Source organism: Cololabis saira, chromosome 2 (assembly GCF_033807715.1).
Source record: "Cololabis saira isolate AMF1-May2022 chromosome 2, fColSai1.1, whole genome shotgun sequence".
Taxonomy (NCBI): domain Eukaryota; kingdom Metazoa; phylum Chordata; class Actinopteri; order Beloniformes; family Belonidae; genus Cololabis; species Cololabis saira.
The window spans coordinates 33299240-33320860 of record NC_084588.1 but is presented as its reverse complement, the minus strand read 5'-3'; the positions used below and the strand labels follow the sequence as shown (position 1 = coordinate 33320860).

General features: G+C 40.8%; 1 protein-coding gene across 1 annotated transcript in view; it reads right to left on the bottom strand.

Moving 5' to 3' along the window:
• Positions 1 to 21621, bottom strand: part of LOC133456494 (C-type lectin domain family 18 member A-like) — a 124141-nt gene that overhangs the window by 12060 nt on the left and 90460 nt on the right. The window contains exon 13 of the mRNA XM_061734978.1: positions 3223 to 3273. Coding sequence (XP_061590962.1) covers positions 3223 to 3273 — 51 coding nt within the window. The remainder of the gene's footprint in view (positions 1 to 3222; positions 3274 to 21621) is intronic.

The window sequence follows — 21621 nt, the reverse complement described above, 5'->3', positions numbered from 1 at the left end:
AAATTGAGCTCTGGTTCATTCTTTTTCCACTGATCTCTCTCAAGTTGTTTCTACAGCTTAATCGGAGTCCACCTGTGGTGAATTCAGTTGATTGGACTTGATTTGGAAAGACACACACCTGTCTATAGAAGCTCTCACAGTTGGCAGTGCATGTTGCAACACAAACCAAACAGGAAGTCAAAAGAATTGTCTTCAGACCTCCGAAACAGGATTGTTTCGAGGCACAAATCTGGGGAAGGGTACAGAAACATTTCTGCTGCTTTGAAGGTCCCAGTGAGCACTGTAGCCTGCATCATCCTTAAATGGAAGAAGTTTGGAACCACCAGGAATCTCCCTAGAGCTGGCCGCCCGCCTAAGCTGAGCAATCGGGGGAGAAGGGCCGTAGTCAGAGAGGTGACCAAGGACCCGACGGTCACTCTGTCAGAACTCCAGCGTTCCTCTGTGGAGAGAGGAGAAACTTCAAGAAGGACAACCATCTCTGCAGCAATCCACCAATCAGGCTTGTATGGTAGAGTGGCCAGGTGCAAGCCCCTCCTTACTAAAAAGCACATGGCAGCCCGACTGGAGTTTGCCAAAAGGCACCTGGAGGACTCCCAGTCCATGAGAGAAAAAATCCTCTGGTCTGATGAGACAAAGATTGTACTATTTGGCATGAATCCCACGCGTCGTGTTTGGAGGAGACCAGGCACCGCTCATCACCTGGAGAACACCATCCCTACAGTGAAGCATGGTGGTGGCAGCATCATGCTGTGGGGGTGTTTTTCATCAGCAGGACCTGGGCGACTAGTCAGGATTGAGGGAAAGATGAATGCAGCCATGTACAGAGACATCTTGGATGAAAACCTGATCCAGAGTGCTGTTGACCTCAGACTAGGACGACGCTTCATCTTTCAGCAGGACAACGACCCAAAGCACACAGCCAAAATATCAAAGGAGCGGCTTCAGAACAACCATGTCAAGGTCCTTGAGTGGCCCAGCCAGAGCCCAGACCTGAATCCCATCGAACATCTCTGGAGAGATCTGAAAATGGCTGCACACCGACGCTCCCCATCCAACCTGATGGAGCTTGAGAGGGTCTGTAAGGAAGAATGGGCAAAACTGCCCAAGAATAGGTGTGCCAAACTTGTAGCAACCTATTCAAAAACACTTGAGGCTGTAATTGCTGCCGGAGGAGCTTCTACAAAGTATTAAGCAAACGTTATGAATACTTATGCTCATATGATTTCTTGTTGTTTTTATTTTTAATAAATTTACAAAAGTCGCATCAAAACTTCTTTCATGTTGTCATTATGGGGTGTTTTGTGTAGAATTCTGAGAAAAAAAAAAGAATTTATTCCTATTATCAATAGGGCTGTAACATAAAAGAATGTGGGAAACGTGAGGCGTTCTGAATACTTTCCGGACTGACTGTATGTAAACACTAGCAGTTTCTCGGTGTGCAACGCGTCATACGCACTTAACACACACTCCGAAAGGGATTAAACGAGGGCGCCCAGGCTGAGTGAAATGCAGACGAAAAGCATTTATCACAGAAGGAATCCTTCCATGATGTTGTCAGAGATCGGTCTGAGCTTGTTTCTTAAAATGCCAGAGCTGAGCCGCATTTAACTACCCTGCTTTTTAACACTGAAGCCGTTAGTGGATGAGCAGACCCATCGTGGCTCACTCGCTTCATTTGGGATTGATTACAAAGATTTTTGTGCCTAACAATACTGTGAAAAGTTGAAAAATAAATATCCTTTAAGTTGTTGGTTGACCTTTAACAGGAATTGTCTTGTTTATTGTTGTATTTTCACTGGAACCACGGTTTGAATTTTGTTTGGATAAAGTGCTGAAATGAATGAGTACATAATAGACATCAGCTCCATCAAGCCTCAATATTTGATTACAGGAAATTGAACATGTAATCAGTAGTTAAAATTATTCGGAAATGCAACTACACATGGGAAGAGATTTGATGGATTCACTTATTGGAATTAGGTTTCATTTATATTTAATAATTTTCCTCTCTGTTCTCTCTCATATATTAATGTCGCTTCGGGGATAAATCATTTTTTGGAATTGAATATACTTTTCAGTTCCGTTTTTTTCCTTTTATCTCATCTTACATTTCACCCCCCCACACGGATGATATGTCTTTGCATGTTGTTCTTTTCTTGAAATATAGCTTAAATTATTTTTTTAAACTTCTCCACAGGCACATTATTTTGTTTACTACCGAAGCATGCTTTTAAACCCGACAAATGAAAGAAAAAGGAAAATTCAAAACAAAAATACACAGCTTAAGTTCAACATCATCAGTGCTTTCTGCTCTGTGCACAAGTCATTGTTTAAATGTGAACAAAAATGTCAAGCTTAATAAAAACAACTAACAAACGATAGCCAATGGTTCTTAGACTGTGTCAGCAAATTTGTTTTACTTTTTAAGATTTTCACGCAGTTTTTAGGAGCATGTGACCCACCATGCTCAAACATGATTGGTCAAGACTAATTCGGCCACAAGCAGACGTCAAACAAGAACCAGACACTTCCCAGCAACAAGAATCTTGTCTCTACCCATTTATCTTTCAAGTAATTAGGTAAGATATCAGTCAAATGCTTCAACTTTTATAATCGCCAGAATCTAAACCCAGCTGAATGATTGTATATACATGTCTGATGTTTATATCTGTTTCTTATACTCTCTTATAGTTCTTAGTCTTCAGTTATGTGCAGCACTTTCTTTCACCTGGGGTCGTTTTAAAGTGGTTTATAAATAAAGTTGGCATGGTATGGCACGACGGAAAATTAGGTGTTCGAATCATTTCTGCAGCAGGGCTCTGAAAATCAAAGTTAAACAGTGCTGAGGCTGCACTAGCTGTTCCTGTGGTGGCCAAACACCAAACAATGGTTACTTTAGGCTTGAAAAGCAGAGCTTCTAAAATCTAAAGACTTCCTAACACTGGAAACCTCATAGCAGACACACTTAAGCCACATATTTCTCAGACAAGAGGTACACACTCCATGTAAATGTGTCCTCTACAAATCAAAATATGGGAATACAGTTTACAGTGTCCATGAATGTGGAAATGTGGATTTTGCAGGTGTGTGAATGTGGCTATTGAGCTCCTGCCTGCAGGGTAGCAACTGGTGACAGTAAGACTGAATGAGTGATAGCTTTCTGCGACACACAGACGAGTAATAAAAGTGTGCGAGCTGCCACAGTAAGCTTTCTGACAGTACCTGTCATAGTAGTCCTCATGGTAGTTGTCATAGTCCAGGTTGAACTCAGACCTGCAGGAGAGGTGGAGAAATAGTCAGAGGAAGTGGCTGGTAAAGCATCTGCAAACATTTATAAGGCGCTTTAATTGCAGCGTTATACCGCTCACTTATGAGGCTTTTGTGGAAGGTTAGTGATAGCGTGAGAGTCTGAATGTGTCGCAACCACTTCATCTGGAAAGAATACAGTGCTCGTGATCTCCAGCCAACTAGAGAGAAAACACTGGATTTGTTCTGCTGCAGCATCCAGGTGGAAAATCCACTGAAATTGGATCGTGCTCTAACTGTACCGCCCACTGAACGCCTCGATGTGTGAGCTTGGTGAGGTAAAGCTGTGCAGCGTGTGTGTGGATGACACGGAGAGAATCCAACGCAGGTGAGTGATTTGACAGTGAAGTTACACGGGCTGGTAGTTGAAGTGCACCTGCAGAGCGGACCGGAGGAAGTGGAGGAGAGAACAGTGACGCTAAGCTTCAGAAAGATCCCATTCTGTTGCATCCGACCTCAGCATTCCTTCCTAATCCCTGCAACCAGTCGCTAATAATCCCTCCATGTGGCCCGCCCTCCTCGTCTCCACTTCTGTCCATCTCACTCACTCACTGTCGTCATTTGATATTCTATCCATCATATATCTGTTTGAACAGACCACACTCACACACAAATCTGCCCTGAGATTTTTTTGCCCCCCCCCCCCCCCCCTTCCCTATATTGTGATTATTTTTTGGCTAATTGTAGACAGCTCACAACCCTGTCTCACTACATCAAGGTGATGTGATAAACTTCAGATTCAACATACAATATTGATCAGTTGGTTGATCAAAGTGAAAACACTGAACTCCTGGAGCTAAAATCTGCACTCATGAGGGGAAACAACCACTATTAAAACAAAGGCTGCCCAATGCAGCGCAGAAACAGAAAACCAAGACAATGAGCTGAAAGACATTAAACTGCAGAGCTGAGTGACGGGCCGAGAAAGAAAATGTATAATTTTGCATAAACAATAAGAATATAGAAGACAATTAAAAACACAAATGTTTAAGATGCACAACAAACCCGGACACATACATCTTCAGGGAAAATGTTTCATAAAATAAAAAAGAAGAAACAGAGAAAGCAGCATTAAAAAGAAAAAACACATCACAAAACAAAAATTAGACAAAAGCTAAAACCAACAACCTATATGATTAATAAATCATTACCCTTCTATCAATGTTGTGTTTTTGTAATGTCACCGTTTTCTCATTTGCTTTTGTGTTTTCTGAGATTACATTCTGATAATTGTAGTGAAACTGGCGTCTGGAACCTTCACATGACATTTATTTTTATTATTTTAACGTCCACCTTTTCAACAACAAGATCCAGGTGTTCAGAGTTCTGTTACTCTGTAACCAGCCTGTGACCATCACGGTCTGCTAAATAAAGGATGAATGGAACCAACAGGGAGGATTTACAATGGTTGCAGGACTCACTAAAAGCCAGAACTAACGTTGCCATTTCAACCCAGACATACAAAGCCGTAAAGAAGCGGTCAAACTTTTGCCACGTTCCTTTCGTTGCAGACACATATCCTGCTGGAAAAGGTAAACTGCTTTGTTTAAGTTAGTCATGAAGAGGTGCAGACGATGTTGGGTTGATGTCACAAATTGGCCGATGTAGAATGATGTTAGTTCAGTTTAGTCCGGTTTTCATCAATTGATCAGTTCTCAAATTTCCGTTTTAAATTTGATTTAACTCATCAGTTTTGATATCCAGCTAAGTATTCTCATCATTCTCTGCATGACACACTATTTTAGGTTATTTAGCCCATAAGTACATTTTTCCTTTTATGTCCATTTATTTTGTTTGTTATTCAGTTTTCTCCTAATTATTCCCATTAGGTTCATTACCATCCTATAATCATTTAGACCATTAAATGAATAACATAACAGTAAGATCCTTTCAGTGAGAGTTTACGATTTTAGATGATGGACTGATAAATATTATTATTACTTAAATTACATACATATTTACAGACACTTTAAAATACAAAAACAACATAAACTGTGATTATAAAAAGACAAAAATACAAGTAACTATGTGCAGGGGTAATAAATTAATTATAACACACTCCGACATCATTCTGACAGATTTCTGACTGCTTGTTTCCTTATAATCAAGTGATGATGCCATTTTTCAGAACACTCCTATAATAATTCAGAAATCTGCCTGACTGAAGGCCTCTGCCATCTGCTTATCTGTGTCTCTCAACGGGTTTGTTATTCTATTGAGTGAACACAGCTCCTTTCTAAGAATTAAATTAATGTTTTTGTCAGAATAAACATCAGGGGAGTAAAGTGAATACTCCTACAGTCAGAATTACTTTCTCTCCATCTCTCTCTCTCATACACACACACAAACACGAGTATGTGTGCAGGTAAACAGAGAAACAAATTAAAACAATAAAAACCTTAAAACCTCTGTGTGCATGTGGATCTGAAGTGTGCACTTATTTTGGAGTGGACTGTAATCACATCTCCTCCAGCTTTGCTTCCACAGACTCTTCCCCATCTCATGCCAGCTGTTTTGCAGACCTTAAGGGACGGGAAACTTCAAAATAATTTATAACAAGTGCTTATTTCTGAATGACACACTTACCAAAAAGGCAAAGCAATATTTCAATCCAATTTAAATCCTGTTGTCCTATTTCAAAACACAGAAGATTTGCAAGTTGTTCTTGATTGTTTTAAGTCAAACCTCTTGAAACTTCCTAATCATCCATTTTAGGGGATGAAATAAAGAAGGCTTCTCTGTTGAATTTGTCTTCTGCATCCTGCATCAGTTATGTAGTCATGTGACAGAAGGACACAGGAGTACAGAGACAAGCCTCGGCTTCTCATCTGAGTCAGCCTCTCTTCTCTGGGTGATTTCAGCTAGTAAAAACATAGAAAACAGCAGCTATCCACCAAAATTGTCGCAGAGGGAGAACTAAGCTGCTGCTTACTTTCTGTTGAGTGCCTTTATTTTGACATTCACTCCTCTATCTAGAAATAAAATGACTGTGGCAGACAGTGTCCATCTGTTAAATCACCTTTTTTCTGTTTTAGCCGTCATTTACAACTGCTACTGCCTTTTCTTTCCTGTTGTAAGATGTACTTGGAGGTGTTTCCGTATTTATACACACCCTTATCATAGTGTCTTAGATTTATTGACATCTATTTGCCATCCTGTAATTTGCAACCTACTGAACACTGCTGGTGTCTGTTTCCTCTTTCAAAAGGTATGACTGAAATTGGGATGCATTTTTTTTCTTTCATTGGTATAAGAAACTAAGTTGAGGTTAGTTAGGTGTGTGCTTGTTTGTGTGTGTGTGTGTGTGTGTGTGTGTGTGTGTGTGTGTGTGTGTGTGTGTGTGTGTGTGTGTGGGCGGTGGTTGTTAAGCCTATCAGACAATGCATTAACACATGTCCTGGGAAATCAGATCACAAGTGGGCAGCACTTAGCAGTTGCGTTCACACTTGGCGTTAAAGTGTGCTCCCAAATGCCCCTTGAGTGATCTGATCAGACTTTTCTGCTTCATGTACAACTAAGCCACACCATTTCCACTTGCTAACATCGAATCCAATGTAACAATTTTAAAAACGGTAGAAGTTCAAGCTCAAAATAACTTGAGGGAGCTGGAGAAACCCCATCCAGGTACTGAGAGAAGATGCAAAAAAATATAAACCCGGCCCCTGCGCAGCCCCCAACATCATTCTGTGTAATAATTTTACTGTGTAAACATATCGGAAATATTAATGGCGTGTTACTTATCTGATGAAGAATAAATAATATCTTGTTATTACATTTTCTCACGATGGTTGGGTCATTGAAATGCCACAATGTTACAGTAATGACGGGATGTCACAGTGTTTTCATGGGGTTTAGTGAAGATAAATCTGACAGGTAAGCACAGCCCATTTAAACTGCAATTACATGCAACATAGGCAGCCGGGCGCCAGAAGACAGAGCACCAGATGGACAGCAGGGTCACTAAAGGCTAATTAATTTCTTTTCATAATTTCTCAAGTGCCAAAGCAATCCATTTGATGTGCCTCACTATAAATCACCTCAGCTCATTGTGCCTGTGTGTGTGTGTGTGTGTGTGTGTGTGTGTGTGTGTGTGTGTGTGTGTGTGGGCATGCTGGGAAAAGACAAGTCGCTTCCCAGAGATTTCTCCGAACACAGACTCGACATCAATCGCTGAGTGAAAAAACATCAGTTTCTCAGAATTATTGATTTTTCTTTGGAAAAACCTGTAAAGTGTGTGTGTGTGTGTGTGTGTGTGTGTGTGTGTGTGTGTGTGTGTGTGTGTGTGTGTGTGTGTGTGTGTGTGTGTGTGTGTGTGTGTGTGTGTGTCTGATTGAAACTGCCTGAAGTGAATTATTAAGATTGTTGCTCAGCCGGCAAAGAAATCTTGACAGATGCTATTTTAATTTCATTGGCTGTAAAACAGTGAATGACATTTTATTCTTTCATTGTTCTTGATTTTTTTTAGTAAAACAACAACATCAGAAAATATCAGACAAAAACAACTGATGTTAGTCATTGCAGCTGTTGGAAATGATGACGACTCATGGATTTTAATTCTAAACTAAAAATTCTCCTTTCTGAGATTTTATTCATTCATCTTAAATAATTTTAGTAACCTTGTTAATACTATGCTTTTATGCGTGCACCCCTTTTATTGCTGTTTTAACTGCGTTTACTTTTATTTGTCATGTGTTGCTCTTTCATGCTTAGCTTTATTCTGTAAAGCACTCTGAGCTCCAGTTGTTTTTCAAAAGGTGCTGTATAAATAACCTTAAATTGATGTGAATGATGCAGTATGTGTTTTTGTTTAACAGAAACACTTGCTGTTAGATTTAAGAATAGATCGAGAAAAGAAGCAGATGTATTTGTTCTGTAATTCATCACATCTGCTACTGGAGCCTTCTAGAGAGCAAGTAAAGAGATCAGTTGTTCCAGTAGCTTCATTGATACACTTGTGCTTTACTGCTTCCAAAAATGTAATGGTAACTGATTTCTCAAATTTAGATACAACAACGAGAGATGGAGTTGAGATTTATGTGAAAAATTCAGATTTTGTCAAAGGAGCAATGTGCAATGTAATGTGAAGGCAAAAATTGAACACACAGTCCAATCAAAATGGGGGCAGTATATCTGCACAGACTGAGTCGGTCTACGCTTGCATAATCAAACCCCAAAATCTGATAATTAAATTAAAAACAATATCAAAATCTCTAACCGGGAGCACAATCTTTTACACTTTTCTTTTCTAAAGTTTAAGTCAGCCTGCAAAAACAATAGATGAAGCATTAAGTCACGTGACCCATTGGTTCCTGAAAACTGGTTTTGAAGCCTCTTTTTCTTCGTTGCCAGGGAAGCCGACGGGAACATGCCCGCCACACATCAATCAAAGTTAGCTTTGGTTACCATCTTAGTCAGCAGAAAGTCTCCAGTGCTGTCAGCAGACATTTACAGCAGAATATATCATTTAACATGGCGACTCGACTGCGAAATAAAAAAAATTACTGTGACATTTAGCTGATGCCGGGCTAGTAAAAACGGCTGGTCGCTTTGCTAGGCGCGGCAGCGTGACGATTACAGATGAGGAAGCGATGGCGGCTAGACATTGGCTGAGCCGACGGTCAAATCAATCATATTAGAAATAAATGTATTGCTTAATTACTGACGTAGTACAAATTCATCCCCCTTCATAGTTGTCATGAGTGAGAAATCAAAAGACACCAAAACGTTTTTTTGAACCAGGCCGTAAATATATGATTATTTCTACTCTGAAGTCTAACATTTTAACACGGGAGTCAAGGAGATCTCTCTACCGGCAAGGAACTGCAATGAAATTTAGTTCTGCATTCTTGGTGTCATTCAGTGCGTTTACATGGGAAGTTTAATTCCTCTTTAATTCAGAATCAAAATTAAATCTGATTTAGGGTGCTTTCACACCTGTACCGTTTCAAGCAGTTGTACCGGAACAGGGAACGTTTCCCCCTAAAGATCGGAACGTTTGGTATATGTGCACACAACAATCGCGCCCTGAAACGGTACAAAACAAGCGTTCCGAGATCACCTAGGAGAGGTGGTCTCGGCCCGATTCCAATCAAGACCTGAAACGGTTCATTTTTTTTATTTGTAGTGAGAACATGATCCACACAGCAATCGATACAACTCCATTCATTGTGTATGTGCTGCCGGCGCAAGGAGCGGATTCGGTGCAGCCTCCACCACCTTCTCTCCTATTGGACGTGCCGAGATGTCGTCCCAGCACAGGACAAATTAAACATTGTATGAAATTAAACAATGTTCAATTCGGGCAGGGTCTGCGCAGCGCAAACGCTGCCCGAAATGAACAGCAGCGCAAACCCGGCTGCGGCAGGCGGCCTCTCGTCCGCTGCCGGGCTCCGCTCTGCGCCGAGCGCATAAGCCTGATTTATGGTTCCGCGTTAAATCGACGCAGTACCTACGCCGTAGCCTCTACGTTGGTGTAACGCGGAACCATAAATCAGCCAAAGCCAACGGCTGCGGTCTGCGCTGCGCTGAAAGGGGCGTGTTGTTTTTCCCGGGGTGCGGAAGAAGAAACTCCTTCCGCGTTCATTTGACCAATCAGAGAGCAGCTGGTTAGTGCATGGAATTTGTTAACAGCTTTGAAACGGTACAGACGTTTGCCTTGTGAACACAAATTCCACAAACGAGAAACGGAACAACTGTATCGATTCAGCCCCTGAATCGGAACAAAACAAACGAGCCACAGGTGTGAAAGCACCCTAAAAATGAGTATAAATTACCATGTAAACACGGAATTCCGAATGAAAATGACCATTCCGAATTAAACTTAACTTAAACTTAAACTTAAAAGTAAGTGGCTGGTTTATTCTGATTTTAAATCCAAACAGAATAATTCCGAGATCATGTATACACTCATTCCACAATTAATTCCGGTCTTTCTGCGCTGCTCGTTCCCTGTCTGTCGCAATGACGCGTATATTCCGCGCTGGGGTTGTTTTCTAAACAAAGTTTCAAGATGGCAGCACGCAGTAAACGGTGGTCAAGAGCAGAGACGATTTATTTAATAAATAGCTTGGAGGACCTGGAAATAATTAAAAGAACAGATGGCAGGAAACATAAAAATTGTGATCTTTTCAAAGTTGTAGCGGCTAAGCGGCTAAGTTTGTTTTTTTCTTCTGGTAGACGTAATTTCCGGTCCGCCCCCCTATCCAATCAGAACCTTCCCAACCCCCCGACCTTAAGCGGTATTGGATAAAGCCGATCAAACGTGTTTTCCATGTAAACCTTAATTCGGAATTACTATTTCCATGTAAACTCGAAGGAAAATAATTTAATTCTGTAGTATTTAATTTGGAATAATTAATTCCGAATTAAAAAACATCATGTAACCGTGGCCATTATGTTGTACAAAGGTTGTTAGGGAGCTTGCTACCGCCACACATGGCAGAAACTGGTATTACGAGAGTGGACGAAGCAAAGCTAGTTATTATTTAGCATGCTGTCTTGGTAGATATCTCAGCAGCCAAATACATTGTCATCATTTTTGTGACATGAATGCACTTGTTTTTTCAAACTCTCTTACAGTTTAACCTACAATCTTACACATTGTATTAGAGCCCTGCGTGGGACTGTTTTCTTCATCCCGCTCCCGCTGCATTTCTGACCATTCCTGCCCGCACCCGCAATATGTGTGTGTTACACTCCCCCCCGCTCCCGCAGTGTTTATATCCACTCCTGCCCGCATCTGCAAAACTCTGAGAATTCATGCACACACAATAATAGAGATGCATTGATTTTGTGTCTTCTCCCGTCCCGCAAGATACATTTCCTAGACAAATCTATCTGATTTAATGTTAACATGATAATTGTGGAGCTTGATGGATATTTGACAGTTCATAGGTCACCTGACAGAAAGTTAGATGCAAATTCATCATTGTCATGATGTCAAGCTATTTCGCCTTTCGCGCACGCATCAATTATGTGATTGAGGTTATAGCAACGACAGTAGGCTGTGAGTGGCTCAAATAACACTAAGAAATAACATAAAATAGACAATGTTAACGGATGGAACAAATACATTTAACAAATGAATCACTTGGGCATCATATTGCTGTGGAGGAAGAGAATGTTGTTGACCGACTGCGGTCCCAATCCTCTTCCAAGATGCTCCACAGACACTAAACGCAGTTTCTCCAAATATCTGACTTGCCTTGCTTTGTCTTTGTTTTGTAAAGACCTTGTTTGAGGTTCTTTTCCACCTCATTGATTTCCATATTGTCGCTAGACTACATCCCGACCCCGCAGTATTTTTTTTAGCTGCCCGTTCCCGCCCGCAGCAAAGTTCAAACCACCCGCTCCGGCGAAATTTGCGTTCGGTCCCGCGGGACCCGGCGGGATCCAATCCCAATGCAGCCCTTTAAAAGTTTGTACCTTTAAAAGTTTAAATCTTAAAGTAATATTATGTTAGTTGGCACATTATTTTAATCAATCCATTCATCCATCTTTCCCCCTGCTACATCTGAAGCTTTGGTAATCTCCAAAGAAAATTTAAGTTCACCAGCTCAACAATAAATTCCAGTCATCTAATAAAACACAGAGAACAACAATTGCTATTGTAGTCTTCTGTATAAACAGAGTGGAAACAAATGAATATGAAATGAACACATGATTACATTTCCTAAAATTGGAAGCTTCTGATAATAAAATTGAAAAAGGAAAACGCTGACAAACCACATCTCTCCCTTGCCAAATCTGTGCAACAGTAATACAACGTGTCCCCGCAGCAACCAGCCAGCAGGAGCTCGGGATTACTCAGTTCAACACAACAACTTCATGGATAAGCAAGTACGATCAGCAGAGCAGGATTACATCTCTATCACCACCATAAATATGAATTTGTAATGCTCAAAAATGAACACCACATCTCATGATGACCAGCACGGAGCCGTGATTGTTTTTCTCGCACACGCTGTGTAAGCATCAGGAATTTTGTCATACACTCACGTCTGTCTGATAGCAGCTCGCTGATCCATTACAAGATGACAGTTTCCCATTAACAGCATATTGAACCATTCCCACAAATCCATCAATATGCAATGTAACGTGCCATAAATGGAGCTATGAACTAAAACAATCTGGGCACCAGTCCTCACAGAGTAGCTACTCTTTTATCTCCGTATGAGATGCACAGCAACAGTCATTGAAGCTCCTGTTTGCTGCCGTCTTCTACGTCCTTAGTAGTTACAGTCTGTGACATTTCTGTGCAATGACCCCTGGAAATTCCTGCCAGTGTGATGTTCCACATGCTCTCCTCAGCCAAGGAGCTGCGTAGTCCAGTTTGTCCTCTGACAAAGACAAAACACTTGCAGAAATCTACTCTCAACAACTTCTATCCAATGCTCGGTTCAGTGTCAAGTTGCATTATTTTGTTTCGTTGACAATGTCTCGCATGAGCTTTCCTCTTTCCAATCGCTGGTTAAGAAGCACACAAACTCATCACACAAGTCAATTAAAGGCAGATGGAACAAGCTGTTCACTGTGCAGTCTTTTATAATAATTCTTTAGTAAGTCTGAACACCAAGCCCTGATTCCTGAGACAAAAGAAAACAAGCCTAATCAGGATAAATGTCTAGAGGACCGTTTGTCACAAAGTGAATATGGTTGAATAGCAAGGTTTGATTTAGTAGAAGTCAGATTTAAACATTCAGGAGTGTGTATTCTGTAAAAAAAAGAGTGCCCTCGACAACACTCAGAGACTACTAATGTCACACAGAAAATTAATATTCAGTTATTGCCACTAAAGGTTGTTCTAGCACACTTTTTCTACATTTTCAGTCAGTGTTAACTAAATAACACAGCAATCTATGTTATATATTTATATCTTAAGCTGTAAAGTACAGATGAGGAGCAGATGATTTATTTTTATGTCCTGAAGTCCTTTTGAACACGTCAAATTTGCAACATTACACATGAGAGCGACAGGCAGTGTTAGGATTTTGAAACACTGCAGGCTTAGCCCAGCCCAGAAATCTCTGCATTTCCATGACCTTATACTTCATTTAAGTTATTTAAGGTCGACCAAGATGTGTTGTTTAGCTGGCTGTTAAAACGCATAACAATGAATAGCATCAACATTATCATTCGGTTTTATAATTTTCATTATTAGAAAGAATAGACCCCCCGTGGATGCTCAAGGACACCCAGAGCTGACGCCTAAGGCCATGACTCTGGTAATTTTGGTGCTACCTATCTGACAAACATGCAATTACCCAGCAGGAAGATGCAGTTTAACAGAATGTAAAAGATTCTGTTGGTTTGCAAAGTGAAATAATGATGAGGGTTTATTTTCAAGTGAAGATTTCACTGACTAACACAAAGGACTTTAGATGATTATAGGCCTTTTTATGTTCCCTCTGGGTGTCATTGCCTCTTAACGTCCTCTTAACGTGACTCCCTGAGCTTCTTATCATTTGTGATAGAAAGACAAAGGTCAAAAAGGACTGTTTCACTGTGTGTGTAAAAATGGAGTACAATGAGGCATGATAAAAATACAGCTAATGAAACCTTAGACGAAGCTGTTCGATTATAGAGAAGAAAATGCCCTATTTGACCCCAACTTTGGAGCATTTTTGGGGGGAATTTCATAAAAGGCAGTGTGCAGAGTTCATGGCAGTTTTCTTTTTTTTTTTTAAACACCGTACAGTTGCAGGGCTCCGTGCTTTTCTCCATCACTTCATGTCAGGAAGTAAGTGGTGTATATTACATCCAGATACCATGACTTTTACAGATGTATGGAAAATTCCCATTTGGATCATTTATTTTCCCAATTAAGTGCAATAGTAATTGCTAGTAGCAACACGGCCTACTTTTCAGTAACCACGAAATGCACTGTACGGAGAACAAAACTCAGCAAAGTAATCAAGAAAAAGCACATTGAAACCCACTCCTACACAGAGAGACCAAAAACAGCATGCACTTGAGAAGAAATTAGATAATGTGTGTGAAAACTGTGCAGAGGGATTTTTTCCCCTCCTCCTGGCTTGTAAAAAATAAAAAAAGTAACATAAAAAAGAGAGAAAATGCACACAAACTGAAAATTAGAGGGGACACAGAAGACCGAGAGACCATGGGATGTTGCGGGTGAGCGTGATGAGGATGAGAGCAGTGAGGCAATAATAGGGGAGGAGAGGGAAGATAAACGGAGTGCGGGCAGCTTGTTCGCCCTTTCAGACACTCTAAGGACAGACTGAGCTAATCTACTCCCTCTTTCCCTTTCATTTAATCACTGTCGGTGTCCGTCTCTTCATTTCACTCACATCCAGTTTAGTAGTCTTAGATTCTCTTCTGGTTTTCTTGTAAAATGCAACTATGATTCGTCAGGCTGTATAACATGTGCACAAGTATCTAAATGGAGTATATTTATATAATGTTTTCCCTAGTGTTATTGATCACTCAAGAGCACTTCTACACTACAAACCATAAACCTACAAAGCACTCTCTTGGGCTGTAGACATCTACACAGATTTCCTTCCTATTCCGTCTACACAGTAGGTTTTTTTTCTAATGCGGGACCAAGCGCCAACAATCCTACTTCTGCATCGATGCTCATGTGAAACTAAGATTCATTGCAGTTCCTCCACTGACCGATAGGGGCTGGTTGCAAAAGCGAGTCAATCTCCATTGACCTCCATGTTTAAATGTCCAATTTTAGAGCAGAAAAAAAACATATTTACAGCTTTAAATGCATTTCTAATATGATTGATTTATAGTCGGCTCCCTTGGTCATCTGCGATCGCCACGCTGCTGCGCTTACGGTAGTTTTAAAATGTGTATTTCACTCTCTCTTAGTGGACAACAATACTTTCCATATGGCAATCATTTATATTTATTTTGTTATAAAAATAAACAAAAAAAAGTTATTAAAACCTGTTTCCGCTGTGATTCATAGTCATGCAGTCATTTTCTTTTGCTTTTGCGCAGCTCTCTTGTTCTGTTGGAAGTAATATTGCGAACCAATAAACATGACTGCTTTGTGGCAAAATATAGATTTTCATATCAGATATTCTACATTCTCATGTGGATGATTTATTTGTAAAAAGATCTCACCTGATCTATTACATGATGAATTTTAATCATAATATTACCTGTGGAATGATAAATAAATTCAGTCATATTTCCCTAAACACACACACGTGCACACAGTCATCACTCATCTTTAGGGAACTGTAAAACTTGATGAAGAACATCTTAATTATGTCCCGAGAACATACTTAAACATGCACAATCACACACTCCACTTCTTTAAATCAATGACACGTGTTGGAGAGCAGACAATCAATAACGCATCACCATGAAATCTGGTCTTGCAAATCCATTACCAGCCGGCCCAGAGGCCTGCAGAGTGATGGCGACCCAAGGAGCTCATACATCTACACCCTACATGCTTCAAGGTTGAATAACAGCCAGAGTGCGATTTATTCAGTCCAAGAAAAGGCAGCAAATGGTAAGGCTTATGTGTTAGACTGCGCTCATCCCTCCTATTTTTAGTGAATAACCGACAGCCCTTTGGGTTTGATTGCACCGTCACAATCAAAAAGAGGAGCACGAGTGCAGCACATTGACAGAGAGGAGCCAGGGACTGCTGTGGCATCAATAAGGGATTGAATGGGCGGCTGTTGAGGAGATCCTAACAGGCTCTACGTGTCATCAGGGAGGAGAAGGAGACTCTGAAGAGAATCATGTACAAGAGTATATGAGAGACTCTTTGTCTTGCTCTCAAATTGTTCATCTGAATCCTCTTTTATTCCCCGTCATGAGTGTGCTCATCAGAGTAAACTCACGCTCGTATTCAGAAGAGACCACCTTGTCAGAGTGGACCGAATAAAAGCTACCTGGAATAGAGAGGGCGCGTGAAGTGTTCGTTAAACAGATGACAGAGAAATCAGTTTGATTGTCCTACAGCCTTCGGGTCGGGGACATTCCTGGCCAACGCCACGGGTCAAAGGATTAGCTGTGGCTGAGTTTTACTTCAGTAAGTTTGACAGATTTTCTGTTGCCAGAGAGACTTTTTTTCTATTCATTTGTGTCAGAGAGAGAGAAAGGGGGGGGGGGGGGGTCACAAGAGACAGATACGGCATCATTAGATCCTGTAACAACGGAACTTTGCTGTAATTTACTGCAGGACTTTGATTGTACATCTAAAAGGCAGTCGAAAAAGGTTCCAACTAAATCCAGCAGAAAGCTTTAAAACATTTAAAATATTCAAAGGACCACGGATGAGCACAGTGCATAGTGATACAACAAGCACAGTGATAATGCAGACGGTATGAAGGGGGAGCCAAGGACAGGACAGGCATGTGGACTGATCAAACAGAAGATTAACACAGTCTGCTTTTTGAATTAGGTGATTTTACAGCACAGGTGTCTGCTGCAGTTAAAAGCACCAAAGCCTTTTTGTTGTTACTCATTTATCTCCTACCACCAGAAAAAAATATGTGAATAAAAAGATAACACAGATGTTTTATAAAAAACACTTTTCTTTTGTTTTACATGTTCATTTGTAGGAGTATATTAAAGCCAGTGTATACATGTATATGCAAGTAAGTGTGGATATAGCTGCATGTGCATTAGAGGTAGAAACAATCCTCCCCGAGAAGAGACTGGCAGTGTGGTCTAATCCCCCTGGAGGCTGTGTTTATAGTGGCATAAGCCTGATTCCTCTGCATGACTTAAGACCATCTGCACAGCTCAGTTCATAACAAAATGAGCGAATGATGCGCCTTTTCATTTTTTCCTTTTAAATGCCTTTGAAAACTGTTTTTGAACTACAGTAGATTAAAAAAAAACCTGGGCTGGTTAACGTGTAATCAGCTCGACAGTGATGCAGCGCACATACCTCCATTTATAAAAATCTGATGGTCACACTGGTATCAGTAACTGGAAATTTCAGAGGCTGCGATATTTAGTGCCAATTAGCTGCGTTATACTACAAGATGACAAGTAACGTCTTAAGTGTTCAGAGAGAGCGCTCCGCACCCACAACCCCCTTTTGAGAATTATCAGCACTCCTCTTCTGACACCGTCCTCGTCAGAACTCACTTGAAGAACCAAGATGAAAGGTTACCAAAGGCTGCCAGGAGTAATTAATCCTTCCGAGCCTTTTCCATTCTTACAAGTCCCTGCATCATTTTCTCGAACAATGTCGTTGTCCTGAAATTACTGAGGTATTAAAAGCTAAAAGTCACTTTGGCTCAGCTGCAGAGAAAAGCAGCATAATTTCAGAGAGCTAATATCAACCCGTTTACTCTTGACCTAAAGTAAAAAAAGGAGAAGGAGCTGCCACAAAAGATGTAGAAAAAGATGTCGGTGTGTGCGTAGCTCCATCTTGTAAGACTTTGTCATCAAGCCACTGAGAAAAGCAAGCCATCAGGAGAGGATTTGAAATTTGGGAGGATATCGCAGACAAATAATGAGCTGCCATTCAGAAACACTCTCATGAGGACTATTTCTTGTTTTTACTGTGATCGACAGGACTGACATTTGCAGAGTCAACTTCAGACTGCACACTGTGATCCTCTCTGGGCGATACTCCAGTCCCGGCTAACATCTGCCGCACTCTGTCAACATCCTCCGTGTATCTGGTACCTTTTTGACGGAGACGGAGACTGACAGACACAGAAAACATCAAAAGTGACGACATTAATGTGACACTTGTGCAGCTCTCAGAGATGTTTTCATGCAGCTTGTACAGAATCAACGAGGTCTCGTGAATGTAAAAGGTGAACCTCCAGTCCACTAATTATTCATCACCATTCCCACACCGTTCCACTCGAGACCTTTTCAGGGGGAGTAAGATTTATAGGATTTTAACTACAATACCTGCCGCTCGTAGTATACTCAAGGGACACGTTATAAATCAATGGCAAGGACCGACTAATGACAGTATTGATTCTTAACACAATTATATTATTTATTTGTTTTATTTCTTACTTCGATTAATCACTAACATGCTTTGTGTTTTATTTTCTGGCATAGTGCATAACACAGCCCCTCTGTTCTTTTAACAATTCTACTTTTTCTAATTGATTTTCCAGAAAGTTCATCATTTCATGCTTCACAGTATATTGACACTTTGGTATATGTTTATGAATACCTCAGCTGAGAGTTTTCTCCATTCAGCCACCCTGGGAGTTTCATCGTCACACTGTCTGTCACCGAGTCCTCAGACGTGATGCCGGGCAAATTTTCCGGACTGTATGCGTAACATAACACTTTATGTACGATATAAACTCGTGAGGAGCGTTTGAAATCGGTGCCGAATCCCCCAATGCAGCGAGAACCGAGTTGAGATGCATCTGTACATCTTTAGACTTCAGCAAAAATGTTCACTCATGAATTGGCTTTCTCCACTGGAGCAAAGAAAGCAGAGATGCCTGGAGGGAAATAACAGGAAAAACTCCTGACGTTTAAATTATGTGTAGTCAGAGAAAAATGTTTATACACTCTCTGCCACAGATGCACTTCCACAGTGAGTGAGATTTATAAAAGCAGAACCAAGCGTGTGTGTAGTTTCCTAAACCGCGTAAAAACAAACAAAAACACACTTGGGTCTTTTAAGTTATTAATCTACACAGTTTCATGCAGCCTGTTGGTGTGACTGAGCACAATCACGCATACACAGATTGCACATCTTTTGCTCTGCAAGTTGACAGCACAAACAGTACAGCACGTCTAGCGTGAAATCTTCAAGCGGAAAATTTGATTCAGTTTGACGGAGCCATTTTTCTAAAATATCTGTTTTATTATTAACATTTACAGAATATTATCTGCTAGAGTTAAGTTTGACAATTGATGGTATTTGAGGACGATAGGTATGAGTATTCATCTGTGGACCACGCAGGTGAGACTACAGAAACAAAAAGTGTAAAGCTGCAAGTCAAGACTTTAAGGTGTTTATGATCATTATTAAATTGAGCTTTGGGGAACTTGTAGCCAGGTCAACGCCTCAGACTCTATCTTGTTCACCAAACCACTCCTGATCCGTCTTTGTCTTGTTTAAAATACACATTTTGTTGCTGAAAGAAGCCTTGACCTCGGAGAGCAGCATAAATACTGTAGGGGTAAGAGGTTTGCATGGATGTCCATGCAAGTGCTACGTGTCAAAGTGCATCTCTTTCCAAAACAATGCAAACTGGCCTGATGTGGACCAGCTTTGGTGGATGATACTTGCAGGTCGCAGGTCTACAGTTGGTCCATGCAAGGATATTTTCAACATACAACCCACACTCTTCACCCTGACTCCTTAGTCCTTATACACTATATACAATGCTAGTACTGAATGCTCACTTGCTGCCACCTATTTCCAACCCTTGATAGCTGTTGTTGAAATGTCATAATCAGCGTTGTGGGTGATCAGTATGTGTTTTAAGTTATTACTCTGAAATAGTGAAGGTCTCTAGAGTCACCGATAGGTCCCATTGCACCCACATTGCTTTTATATATATATATATATATATATATATATATATATATATATATATATATATATATATATATATATATTTATCTCAACCCACACATACACACACAGTCACATGCTTAGTTTCACTCCCACGTTTTCACCTTGCTCACCCCCATTACTCCTCTGTGCTGACAGAGAACTTTTCCAGTCCCATCCCAGAAAAACTTTCCTGCTGCCTCCTTAATGCTGACATGCTCAAACATACCCCTCCTCTCATTACTCCTACTACTCACCCCCATTCACTCATTGCTTTTTTTCTTCCCCAATCCTGTCTGTGTGTCATTCTGCAGACTCGTCTGCCACTGAAAACTAGCAAGTTTAAAGAACTCACTGAAAACTAGCAAGTTTTCAGTGAGTTCTTTAAAGTGCGGTGGTCCCTTCTTGAACTACATAAAGCTACTTTCAGCTGCACTACGGCAAAGACCACAATTTCTTAGAAAAACAAATGGGAGCCCTGGCATTATCTAGGCAGTAATAATAGTATTAATCTACAAACTTTTATATTTCATTTCATAAGCTCATTTAATACTAAGTTCATATACTTCACGACAGTCCAGTAAGTTGAAGCACTTTAATTTTAGATTTCCAGGGATGAATGAAAAACAATTGCTCTAACCTACTGGAATTTAACTAAACTATTATTCAATGCTGTAAATTAGAGAACGAAAAATGAGAGTCAAATTCAGAAATTGCAAATCAAAACATTGCAAATATAAACTGGAGTTGGGCAAGAAGATCAATGGAGCTCTACTTTTCGATGATTGTCTATTTGGTTTTGTTTTCTACTTAGCCTGGAGAGCCGAGCTGCTCCCCTAAGCTGACGTCTCAGAGCGAGCTGCTATTGATCGATCTTCCTCGGGGCTTTCACACGCACAGCCTTGCCGGGGACACATTAAGTGTGTGATAAGTCACTAAAAGCTCCAGACCTCAAATCTAACCTGTCTAACTTAAAACATATTGACATATAATGCTCCAACAAATTTAGTATTTTTCAAGGTACCCTGTAGGTGTGTAATGACACCTGGGAGGTGTGTATGTGTGTGTGTGTGTGAGTCTTTGTGAGTGTGTTCTCCATGTGTCTGCATCTATGCACACCACACTCTCCCTGAGCAGTGCTGAACATTGGGGACCATGTGTCAGTGCATGGTAGTGTTGGGTACATGCAGAGACATCGAGTGTGAGTGTGTGTGTGTGTGTGTGTGTGTGTGTGTGTGTGTGTGTGTGTGTGTGTGTGTGTGTGTGTGTGTGTGTACACACACAGAGTGAGCAGGCTCGTCCTCATGCTGTCCTGGGGGCTCAGAGCCCATTTCCTGTTGTGCAGCGTGATAAGTTTCCCTGTCAGATCCTCCCAGCACCACTATATTTCTGATAAGCTCCACTGCTAGTTTTCCCGACCTCTGGCATAGAGATCAATTTGAGATTGATTCAGAATGCCCTGCTGGGCCGAGCTGCAAGATCAATTCGAGATGGATTGTTCATGCCAGGGGGCCAATGACACGCAGCGCAGTGCTCACTTGCTTTCTCTACTTCGCTTTCTTCACCCCATCACAATCCTTGACTGCTGTTATTTCTTTCTCCTTGCATTTTTTCCTCCCCTGTACACCTCTTTCTTTCTGCCGTTTCCCTGTTACAGCCTACCTGCCTGCCTCTCTCCTTTTTGCACCAATCTTTATTTATGTCTCCTTTTCCTTTTCTACCTGCATGCCTTACTTTTTTCTCCTTGCAGGCTAGAGATGACTTTATTAGACGATGGACAGACCCACACAGGGTGATAAACCTGTAGAACAGGAAACCTCTCAGTA